Genomic DNA, 12543 nt, shown 5'->3' on the forward strand with positions numbered 1-12543 from the left:
ACACAGGACCACAATGGAAACAAGCCCTTAGGGCTTTTTGTATTATCCTTTTAGCACCATTGTTTAATCGTACCACTGTACTTGTTGCAAACAGTTAACTCCTTAATATGAATCTATTAAATAAGTATAAATTACTTTATGTAGGCCTTATATATGCCTAAAATTGTACATGTATTTACTATTTATATATAGCCTATAGACACATAATAGACTGACACTCTAATTAAATGCATAGGCTGCTTGAAACATGTCAGTCGACCATTGTCCATGTGTTACGTTCCTCCTCACTCAAGTCATGCAAGACATTATAACTCAACTTTTCTTATTTTAATTTACAGCTTTTCTGAATTCCCTCAATACTATCCAGTGGTCACTAGTCTCAACTGGTAGGTAGGAGGGTTTCAATGCTTTGTCTATAGAGAAAGTTAGCGAAATGTGTGGCAAATCTGCAAAACAAATGATTACCACTAGCTTTCTTCACAAATGTGTTGTCTTGGGAAACTTTGTGACAGGTGCTGACAGTTGGGGTACCATTTACAACCAATATAAGGCAAATTTTCATTATGCTTCAAGTAGCATGTGGTAGCAAACCATGATTAGTTTTGCACGAAAAACACTCCTTGGGCTAAATTCGGCCATAGCCACTTTGACCTCATCACATTTGTGATGACTGCTATGGCTATTTGTGTTTTTCATGAAAAACGAATGCTTGCAATGGATTCAAGCATTAGAATCATGAAGACCCGCTAGTTTGACACATCACATGCTATTTAAAGAGTAAGAAAATGTGGAAAAGTTTGCCTTATATTGGTTGTTAATGGTACACCCAACGTTCAGCAGCTGTCAGAAGGTTTCCCAAGGGAGTTGGGTTGGAACAAACACATTTGTGAAGAGAGCTAGTGGTAAGCATTATTCTTTTGCAGATTTACCACACATTTAGCCAATTATCCCTTATTATATACTGTTGTGACTCTTGAGAGTGTAGGTACAAATTACTACAACATAAGGTTTCCACCTAGTGTACACTTTAGGGCACAGCAGTTTTAACAGATTAGAGTGAGCCTAATATCTCAAAACAGATTCAGGCAAATTCAAAGGGATGATGGGTTCCCAGATTAGATTGATTTACTATACAGTGGTAAATCATTATTGTGTGCCTCTGGGATGTCAATGTTTCTCTTTTTTCCACTTAATTATTTATTGAGAAGAAAAAGAGGATAAACTTGACAAAAAGAGTCAAAGGACTGCATTTTTCATATATTACAGATCAACAGAATCTATAAATACAATATTTGAATTCCTCATACATTGGCAAGGGCTGGAGGAAGAGATCCCACTTTTTGTAAAACTTATCCTCTTGTAGTCAGAGTATGAATGTGTTAGAAACTATTCAGGAATATTCCCTAAAATAGAAAGCAACAAGCCTGAGGAATTTTAAGTCCAGAATATATGAGCGTGGCCCACCTCCTTGTGACTACACTGAGGATGTCAATGTTTCTAAATGAAACATAATCTTCAACAGAAAATGTTGTTATATTGTGGGTGTACATCATCATTCATTAGGCCATTCAAAAAACCTCAGTTGTGAATAATCGTACTCATACTTGTAATTTTATAATCTGGGACTGTTAAAATGAAAAATTACTTTCACACTGCCAGCTTGCACGGTACATGAAGTTATTTATTAAGAAGGAAGCAACGTTTCAGGCACATACAACCATCCTCAGGCATGATAATCTGAAATGATCACTGTTATTATTATTACAAATTATCATACACACAAAAAAAACGTGCAGTATTTTGCTTGGATTTTTTTTTCTCCTATTAATGCAGCACTATGTGATTGGGTAATTTAGTCCACCTCCTCAATAGTGGGACCCTTTGAGTTGCTTTCCGCTTGACTACCACAGCTTCCCGTGGGGCCTGCACCTCCCTGGTACAGCTTGGACACAATAGGATTGCACAATTTCTCCAGTTCCTTTTGCTGGTGCACAAACTCCTCTTTCTCTGCCAGCTGGTTGTCATCCAGCCAGGAGATCACTTGATCGCACTTTTCGATTACCTTCTTTTTGTCCTCCTCACTAATCTTCCCTTTCATGTTGTCATCCTCCAGAGTGCTCTTCATGTTGTACGTGTAGGACTCCAGAGAATTCTTGGCTACTACTTTCTCTCTCTGTATGTCATCCTCTTCCTTGTACTTGTCAGCATCCTGTACCATCCGCTCAATATCCTCCTTGCTGAGGCGACCCTTGTCATTAGTGATGGTAATCTTGTTTTCTTTGCCGGTGCTTTTGTCCGCTGCAGACACATTTAGAATGCCGTTTGCATCGATGTCAAACGTCACCTCCACCTGTGGTACACCCCGTGGTGCGGGAGGGATTCCTGTGAGATCAAACTTGCCCAGGAGGTTGTTGTCCTTAGTCATGGCCCTCTCACCTTCATACACCTGGACCAGCACACCTGGCTGGTTATCTGAGTAGGTGGAGAAGATCTGGGTCTGCTTAGTGGGTATGGTGGTGTTGCGCTTGATCAGAGCTGTCATAACTCCGCCTGCGGTCTCAATTCCCAGAGACAGGGGAGCTACGTCCAATAGCAGCAGGTCTTGAACATTCTCTGAGGTGTCGCCCATGAGGATAGCCGCCTGGACAGCTGCACCGCATGCCACTGCCTCGTCTGGGTTGATGCTCTTGTTCAGCTCCTTGCCGTTAAAGAGGTCCTGCAGGAGCTTCTGGATTTTGGGAATTCTCGTGGAGCCACCAACCAGGACAATATCATTGATCTTGGCCTTGTCCAGCTTGGCATCTCGCAGGGACTTCTCAACTGGATCGAGTGTTCCCCTAAAGAGCTCGGCATTGAGCTCCTCAAAGCGTGCCCTCGTGATAGAGGTGTAGAAATCAACTCCCTCATACAGAGAGTCGATCTCAATGTTGGCCTGCGTGCTTGAGGAAAGGGTTCTCTTGGCTCTCTCACAAGCTGTGCGCAGTCTCCTCACCGCCCTCTTATTTTGACTGATGTCCTTTTTGTGTTTTCTCTTAAACTCTTCTACAAAGTGGTTGACCATGCGGTTGTCAAAGTCCTCACCACCAAGGTGGGTGTCTCCTGCGGTGGCCTTCACCTCAAAGATGCCATCCTCAATCGTCAGGATGGACACATCAAAGGTACCTCCACCAAGGTCAAAGATCAGAACGTTGTGCTCTCCTTTCTTGCCTTTATCCAGGCCGTACGCGATGGCTGCCGCCGTTGGCTCATTAATGATCCTCAGAACATTCAGTCCAGAGATCACACCTGCATCCTTGGTGGCCTGCCTCTGAGAATCATTGAAATAGGCCGGAACAGTGATGACAGCATTGGACACCCTCTGTCCAAGGTAGGCCTCGGCTATCTCCTTCATTTTCACCAGGACCATGGAGGAAATTTCCTCAGGGTAGAAGGACTTGCTCTCCCCTTTGTACTCTACTTGGACTTTGGGCTTTCCATTTTCACTAATCACTGTGAAAGGCCAGAGCTTCATGTCGGACTGTACGACATGGTCGTCATACTTTCTGCCAATGAGGCGTTTAGCATCAAACACTGTGTTGGTGGGGTTCATGGCCACCTGGTTTTTGGCAGCATCTCCGATGAGCCTCTCCGTATCAGTAAATGCTACATAGCTGGGAGTGGTCCTGTTGCCCTGGTCGTTGGCAACAATCTCTACTTTGCCATGCTGAAATACACCCACACAAGAGTAGGTGGTGCCCAGATCAATGCCAATGGAGACTCCTTTGGCTGACATCTTGGTTATTCTTCTAGAGCCCCTATGAACAGATAAGCGAAATGCAGTTTTAGATTTGTCAAATATCACTGTAATTAATAACTAAATAATTTTAAGCTACAATCCGGTTTACAATCTGTTTTATATATTTATATCTGGATTGTAGCTTTAAAATGGGAAGCCACAATAATGTTGACTGAATCATTTGGTTATAAAGTAAGTAATAGTCAGGAAAAATTACACTGGGTACTCGAAATTAACCAAACTATCAAAATTGGAATACTGAAATCACAGCAAAAATTATAATTAAAGGTTTCAAGTGGTGTGCCATGCTAACAGTATGATACATCCACAGCCACATTCAAAACAAAAAAAGAAAAATCCTATGAATTACTACTTTTTACTACTTTACTACTTCATTTAGTGGTACTTACTTTTATTAATCTGTCCCTTTGAGTTTTTGAAGGATCTCAGATGAGTCCACTTGGAACAGTTTCCCCTGTGTCAGATCCCTTGGCCCTGAGTTGTGTGGTTCTTCAAAAGTGTTGCCTGAACTGACTCTGACCCAGTGCTTATATAGTGAAATGCTTGTTGTCTGGAATGTTCATGATGAATCCCAGCTCCCCAGTCATCTCAGTCAGTGTTAATATTAGTAACTGAGGCAGCAGGGAGGCCCAGAGGAGCTAGTGAACATTCTAGACTGGCTCAAATCGCTTTGACACTCTGGAACATTCTGGAACGGCAGAATCACTTTCACACTGACTCAGCCAGCTGAGCAGTTGAATGACAGGGTTATAAGAGCAATGCACAGAATGTAGCAGTATGCATAGCATTGATGAATGAAGTATGCGACATGTCTAGTTAAAGTACACAATAGTTACAGTATTTTTACACTCTTATAATTAAATTAACACAGGAATTAATTTCCTGTGTAGCTGTTCCCTCTTAACATGCACAGACATGAACACAGGTGTAGACTGTTTAAAATTCAGTTTTCGCTGTTAAACAGGGTTGACTTTATTGCTGATTTATGACATTTCTCCACATACTGTAATACATAGTAGACATACATTCTAAGCACATTGGAAATATACATGATTTAAGTGACAATGATAATCATATGGCAAAACATAAATATTGTCTATTATGTCAAATCTATAACATACTTCATAATTGTTAACGGAAGCCACTGGATATACCAGTGATATTTAAAAAAAGATAAAAGAAATATCCAGTAATGTGTCATGATATTTACTTACAATAAATGATTGTAAAGGCACATTCATACCATGACCGTTTAAGGTATTTTCCAGTCAAAATTATATATCTATTCACTTTACTCTATTCAACTCTTCATTGCGTATTTCAGTTTAGAATTTCAGCCTGAAATTAGAATGTGAAGAACAACCGTGGAGGATGGCGGTACAACCATTTGAATTGATTTTTATATAATGTATTCTGCCTCAATCAATATTGGATTAATCTGTGATGACTGGATGTTAACTTTAAGGGTCAGTATATGCAAAATACCAGTAATTAAAAGTCATCAATGTGCATGATTATGAAACATTTCTAAAACACAGTGTCAACACAGTTCATTATGGGTCATACGTAACCCTGCCTCATGGAATGTACTTATGATTTAATGCATTGATAGACCAAAACACACTATCTGCTCTTTCAATATTATGATCATCATTTGGCACTGTGTGTGATATTAGGAGTAAATAGACAAATCAACAACAGTGTGCTCTAGCAACATAAGTAACAGCAACTAAGTTAATACATAGACATGAGCATGCAAGCAGGCAAGTGACAGACATGTTAATGTTATACTTCTTGGTCGCTTTTTACATATACTGTATATGTTTCTCATGATTATTAATATTCTGAAGTGCTAATAATATGAAGTTACATTCAGCATAAGTAAAATAATTCTTCTGTTTAGCAACGTTTACAAAATAAAGCGATATCTCTGTCTGAAGTCCATTGTGTGTTCAGACTCTCAGCATCAGACACTCCCGTTAATACCTGAGGAAAGAATATTATTCAAAAAATACGATATGCAAAACATAATCATTTTAAGGATAGCAAGATAAAAATAATAATAAAATAAAATGATTTCATAGAATGTCAGATTTATACTATCACTAGGGGTGGGCGATATGGTGATAAATATCGTTGAGGCGATACAATGTCTCCACGATAAGATATGCCTTTTCAGAGATATTGTATCAACTGTATTGTGATACAGTGCATTTGATTTGAGTTCTTCTGGAGAACGATGGTTTCGTTCCCCAAAAACAATAAGTATTTTGGTCTAAATGGTCTGTTACTGAGTCCTTTTTCTTCGGTCGGAGAGCTGTGTTCCATCCTGACAGCATTCAGTACCAGTACTAGAAGTCACAGCATCAGCATCTTGGGAGGACATACTTCTGGTCAAAATGCATGCAAGGTCTAAAGGTTTTGCTTCAACCTCTGGGTGTATAAAAAAAATCCTGTTATTACACCTCACTGGATATTTATTTGGCTATGCTCATACTGTATGTATGTGACATGTTCAATCTTTTCACATCTAATTATTGGGCAAAAGTGTACCAAGGATGCAGTTTCTAAATAGCCTGTCCTGGGTGGTACAGCATAGCATACATACTGTGAAATAATATAGTGCTGGGCCATGCATGCATGTTCAATTGTTCATACAGAGACGTACTGATTTTACGACTTGTATTCAAGTCTAGCTCACTTTACTACTGTAGCAAATATTATAATGGAATACTATCATGATTGTTGGGGCCATATATGGTGTGTATGGCTCAGCTCTCATGTTTAATAGAGTTATACATTCATACTAGAGCTGAATAAACAACTTTTTAAAGTCCTAGCCTCACTATACTCTGGATGCCTGATGTAGGCGGTCTTGAATGATGTATGATATCGCAGCATCTTTTCCATTGTTTGACTGCTGCTCGGCTATTCAGAACATCACAGACTACAGTTTATTAGCTTATGGTGGCTAAACGAGTTCTGCACTCATGCGTTCTGTTGGTAGCTTGGCTGGCCCACCGACACATTAAGGTGATCTTTATTGACTTTGAAATCGCCATTTTGGCTAATTGCACACCGTTGCACTAGATTTAGACCCCAAAAATAGATGAGCATGTGTCATTAATCTGATGAAGCAAAACTGGTTGTGGGTGGTTAAGTAATTTGAAAAATAACCATAAAAAAACGCTTGAATAAATATCTTGATAATATTGTGTATTGTGATACTGCTTGAAAGAATATTGTGATATATTTTTCCATATCGCCCACCCCCTAACTACCACTATTACTACTCATACAAATAAAATGAATAGTAATAAATAAATAATAATAAATAAATCTGTAGCCTACATACCTGTAATAGTTTGGTTTGAAGGGACCGTTCTTGTTCAGGCCCATGTACTTGGCCTGCTCATCGGACAGCTCTGTGAGATGGGCGTCAAAGTTAGGTAGGTGCAGGCTGGCCACATACTCATCTGGAAAAAGAGACGGTACCATTTTACAGCGCTTCGTTAACATGGTGGTATTTATTATGGAACTTATTCATGTTCACTAGTTGTGTTGGTTGATGGACATTTGAGGCCACACCACAAGGTGGCAGCAATGAGCTGAAAAGTGTCAAGTGGAAATACATAAGCAGTCTGGCTACAGATTATGGAACATTTAGACTGCTGCATTCATTACAGGGATATTTCACTTTTTCAAATCAAATATACAAACAAATATATAAGAAATAAATGAAAAAGGCAAATGGAAAAATCACGCCTCTCCCACGCATTAAATTTAGGGATGCACCGAAAGGGAAATTCTTGGCCGAAACCGAATACCGAATATAGGAAACAGTTGGCCGAAAACCGAATACCGAATAGCCGAATACATCTTTGTTGTAAAGCTACCTGATTATGGCAAAAGACATGATTATGGATTTTTATAATCGATTCATCGGGCGATTATTTAAACGATGAATCGATGAATCGGATTATGGCACCTTTTTGCAATTACCTTTAAAAAAATGCTTCACGTTATTGTAGGCATGTTGTAACTAACAATAAAGACAATACAAATGAATACTCCTTCAAAATTAATATTTTACCCCGTTTTTTATACAATTTGATTTGCCATTCCTTGTACTTGTAATGATACTGTTATCTGTAATGTTGACCGTGTATAGCTGACTGTCTTTCTTTCCATTTCTATCTCTGGGACCCCAATTTATTTTTTATTTCTATTGTAAAATCAATGTAAATTTTTAGAGTCTATTTGGTTCCATTTTTGCACTCTGTTACAGAACCTTAGGGTCCACTTGGTTTACTTTCTAACTATCTAGCTCTAGCTGGAACTCCCACTATGAAAACCACTGTCCTACACACAGTCTGTGTGGGCACGCACACACGCGCGCGCACACACACACGCACATACGCACGCACGCACACACACACACACACAATAGCACGCTAGCTGATGGGGGGGAAAACGTTCTTATTTAGCAGCCATATTAGCATGTTCTCTAGGCTCTAGTATCACATATTGCCAAAGTTAAACAGCACTGAACAACTGTTCATTGTTAAGCAAAACGTTCACGGACGTTCTGCTTCTGCTTTAGCCCTATGTCCACTTCAATGCGCTGCTGAGATCATTACAGTACACAGGTGGAACAAATTTGAAAAGCTAACGAGCTAGTGCTACACTGCTAGTGTTCGTCCGTTGTAGCCTGCCTGCAAGCTCACAGATTCAGACATTGGGGAGCATTTTTGGTCATACTGTAGCGCTGCCACACATTAAGTTGAAAAAAGGATTTATTTTATTTATGGCATTTAAAAGTGTATGTCATTTATGTAATAATGGTCCTTATTTAACGCCATCCTTTAAGGGTAAGGCCCTAAGTTGTTTTGTTTTGTTATTGTTTAAGGGGTGTTTTGAAAGCCTATGTTATGATTTGAGGGGATTATTTTGATTGACGGGTCTGAGGCTGTCTGACGCACGACAAAAGAGGCGTTGGTCGCCGGCCCGCGGGAGGAACGAACGAGAGAAAAAAACCATCCAGGAAGTCCACAGGAGACCTGGATCAGTTTGATCGATTATTTTATTAAATAATTACTCTGCTCGAACGAACGCTATAGGTGGAATATAGCTAAGGCCACACTGCAGCGCACGAGACTGCAACACTGAAGAGACCGGTGAGACCGTTTATATTTTCTGTTACACCCCGCGAGGATCCACTGTGTTTGTTTGCCCTGGAATCATTACTGTGGATTATATCGTTTCTGGGGATCCCTTTACTTTTTGCATAACCTTTTTGGAGTGACCTTTCGGTTTTCCCTGTTTCTGGGACGTTATTGGAGCCGTTTGGATCTATACGGAGCGACAAGGAACAATATAGCGTGCGGGCGTGCACGGTCGAGACGCGGACTTTTATTTACTCTTTTCTTACAGACCTATCTATTAAACTATTTAAACGGGCGGGCGTGCGTGCGTGCGTGCGTGCGTGCGAGCGTTGATCACGGACATTCGTTCAAACGGTGGTTCAGAACTTTCAGCTCATTCTTTTGATTTTGTGGGAATTTACAACTGGCTGTATTATTATTATTATTATTTAATCTGGTTGGATAAAACATCACCTAAGTTCATCACTACTTCGCTGTGTTCTCTTGAGTTTGTGTGCTGTGTGTCTAATGTCAATTAAGCTATTCCTGTCATACAGAAATCAGTTGTGTCGTAAGGAGATCAGTCAATATCTCGTAATTTAAAAAAGAGTAACAGTTTAATTTAATTATCAAACCGTTACATATGGTGGCCCATACGGGGACTGATTTAAATTGATTTTGATAAACTTGTTTGGGTTAGCTTTACAATATGGCAACAGCAGCAGCAGGAGGAGAACCAATAAGTGACGACGTGTTTCCTCCTGTCCATGAGTCCTCTACTCCAGAGGTTGATCTCCCTGTATTTCATGGTGACCCAGATTTCACTTCGGGATCTTTCACCACAAGGAGAAGTCCCCCTCTTGAAACCTCATTAAGTGATTTGTATGGGGGGGATGAGAGGCAAAGAGGGCAGGATGAGACCCAGGTTAAACCTGATGATAATAATGATGATGATGACGATGATGATGATGACGATGATGATGATGATGATGATGATGATGAGGGGAGGGATGAGAAGGATGTGACTCATTACAATGAGCTTAAAGGGCAGGTGAATTCTCTAAAGGCTGATCATGATGAATTTAAAGGTGAGGTGACTTCTCTGAAGAGTGTTAATGGGGAACTTAAAGGTGAGGTGAAGTCTCTGAAATTTTTTTTGGTTAAGCTCGAAAATGATTTTAGAGCATCTATAGCCAGTTCAGTGAACAGGGAGGCCCACCTAAGACAGTCCTTTGAAGCTACTTTCAACAAACTAGGAGAAGATATCAGGGCAGACATGCAGAAACTGGAAATGGATACCATAAACTGTTTGTTACGCAGGGACGACGAGTGGAAGAAAGAGCTTGCTAGGGCAAGACCTACTAGTACACCTGTATCAAATAGACCTCCAGCAGTTTCCACCGATGTCAGCTCCATAGCGCCCCCTATATCATATAATCAGTCTGGTGTGCATTCATTCTCCTCTCCGTCTTATTCCAAACCTCCTGTGCGGCTGGAATTCCCTACGTTTGGTGCCACGACTGAAACTTCCGATGTCCTTGCCTTCGTTGATCAGTGTGAGACCTTCCTTGCCTTAAGACCCCTCTCCAACCGTGAACTTTTGGGAGCCCTATCTTCCGTCTTCAAGGGGCCGGCACTCAGCTGGTGGCAGGCTGCAAAAAGCCATGTCCACGATTGGGTCTCATTTAGAAATGCCTTCATGTCCGCTTTCCTCTCCTCTGACTACATGACAGAAGTGGAGGAGAGACTGAGGTCCATGGTGCAGAAACCAGAGCAATGTCTCAGGGATTTCGCGTACGATTATCGTGCACTGTGCCTCAAGTGGAAGCGAGACATGCCAGAGGAAGATATAGTGAGACGCATCTTGAGTAACATCAACCCTAAAGTGGCTGGCTGCCTGCGGGGCACTGTGACGACAGTGACCGAGCTAGTAAAGGTGGGGTCCATGGTGGAGAAGGACTTCTCAGGAACCCAGGACTACTGGCAGAGGGTGAAGGCGAGTACTGACAAACAGGGCAAGAAGGAGAAGAAACAGCCGGCGAAGACCATTGCAGAGCTTTCTCTAGTACAAAACAAGAGCGACAAAGCTAACGAAAACAAGCTCCTGTTGGTCCCGGTTACCATCAAGGGAATCCCAGTTGAGGCAGTGGTGGACACTGGGAGTTCTTTCACTCTTATTAAGGAAAGTCTGTGGAAGCAAGTCATGCAACCAGATGAAACCTTACCGTTTACCCGACAGGGTTTTGTCCTAGCTGATGGCTCAGCTCATCGAGCCTTGGGCAAGAAAGATCTCGGGTTCGACTGGCATGGTGTGAAAAGAACCCTCGACACCCATGTCATGCAAGATCGCCATCTTGTGTTCCCACTGATCCTTGGCCTAGACTTCCTTGCCAAGACAGGTGCCATTCTTGATCTGGCTAAGAATAGTTATGGGGTGAAGACTGGAAAAGGTTACACCTATTATCCTTTCTTAAGCCAGAAGGCCGAGTCCAGCTTGTGGGACAAGTCTCCCACCATCGTCTACCAACCAGGCATCCTCCTCTACTATGCCTTGCCTCCAGGGGAGATGAGAGATTGCTGGGCATCTACGGTCAACCCAGAGTTACGGGCTCCTTATGACACGGACTGTCCGGAGGAGCTACAACGGCTCGTGGGTGACTGGCCTGCTGTCACCTCCAGTAAACTGGGGAAGACATCTGTGGTGAAACACACCATCTTCGTGCAGGATGAAGTGCCTGTACGATCCAAGGCGTATCGGGTGTCTCCTCAGAAGAAGAAGGTCATTGAGGAACATGTGGAGAAGATGCTGGGAGATGGGATCATTGAGCCGTCACAATCAGCTTGGTCATCACCTGTAGTTCTGGTGAACAAACCAGACGGGTCCTACAGATTCTGTGTGGACTACCGAAGGGTGAATGCCAAGACCCTGCCAGACGCTTATCCGATGCCCATCATTCATGATATCCTTGAGTCCTTGGAAGGGGCCTCCTGGTTCAGTTCCTTGGACTTGCAGTCTGGATACTGGCAGGTGGCGATGGCAAATGAGAGCAAGGCGAAGACTGCTTTCATAACCTCGCTTGGACTTTTCCAGTTTAAGGCTATGCCATTCGGTCTGCGGAATGCTGCAGCCTCCTTTCAGAGACTGATGGAGACGGTCTTGGCGGAATTGAGGGGAAAGCTATGCTTTGTGTATATCGATGACATCATAGTCTACTCTCACTCCAAAGAACAACATCTTCGAGATTTGGAATCCGTTTTCAAGAAGTTACATGCCGCCAATCTCAGCCTCAACATGAAGAAGTGTCACTTTTTCAAGCGAGAGCTGAAGTTTTTGGGGCACATCGTCTCCAACAGAGGCGTGGAGGTTGACCCATCGAAAACACAAGCAGTGTCTGAATATCCTGTCCCTCAGGATCTAAAGGCTGTGCAGCGTTTCTTGGGGCTTGCGGGATGGTATCACAAGTTCATTCCCCATTTTGCAGACATGGCAGCCCCTCTCAACAATCTGAAGAGGAAGGGAGTGGAATGGAACTGGACCAGCGAGTGTCAAGACAGCATGGAAGCTCTGAAGCAGGCGTTGCAGAGCTCACCTGTGTTGGCGCA

General features: G+C 42.0%; 2 protein-coding genes across 3 annotated transcripts in view; both read right to left on the reverse strand.

Moving 5' to 3' along the window:
* Window positions 1-1810: 1810 nt before the first annotated feature.
* Window positions 1811-4279, reverse strand: hspa1b (heat shock protein family A (Hsp70) member 1B). The gene is made up of 2 exons (XM_080762830.1): window positions 4186-4279; window positions 1811-3794 (listed from the first exon to the last, which is right to left on the reverse strand). Exon 2 carries the CDS (start codon window positions 3770-3772, stop codon window positions 1853-1855), a length of 1920 nt encoding a protein of 639 aa, XP_080618956.1. The 5' UTR covers window positions 3773-3794; window positions 4186-4279; the 3' UTR covers window positions 1811-1852.
* A 464-nt stretch (window positions 4280-4743) lies between these two features.
* Window positions 4744-12543, reverse strand: part of ahcyl1 (adenosylhomocysteinase-like 1) — a 29517-nt gene continuing 21717 nt past the window's right edge. For both annotated transcript variants that reach the window (XM_080764134.1, XM_080764135.1), the window contains exons 16-17: window positions 7152-7272; window positions 4744-5782 (exon numbers count right to left, since the gene is read on the reverse strand). In XM_080764134.1, the coding sequence (XP_080620260.1) occupies window positions 5776-5782; window positions 7152-7272 (128 nt within the window). In that variant the 3' untranslated portion in view covers window positions 4744-5775. The remainder of the gene's footprint in view (window positions 5783-7151; window positions 7273-12543) is intronic.

The sequence above is a fragment of the Protomyctophum bolini genome (assembly GCF_963924005.1).
Source record: "Protomyctophum bolini genome assembly, chromosome: 5".
Lineage (NCBI taxonomy): Eukaryota > Metazoa > Chordata > Actinopteri > Myctophiformes > Myctophidae > Protomyctophum > Protomyctophum bolini.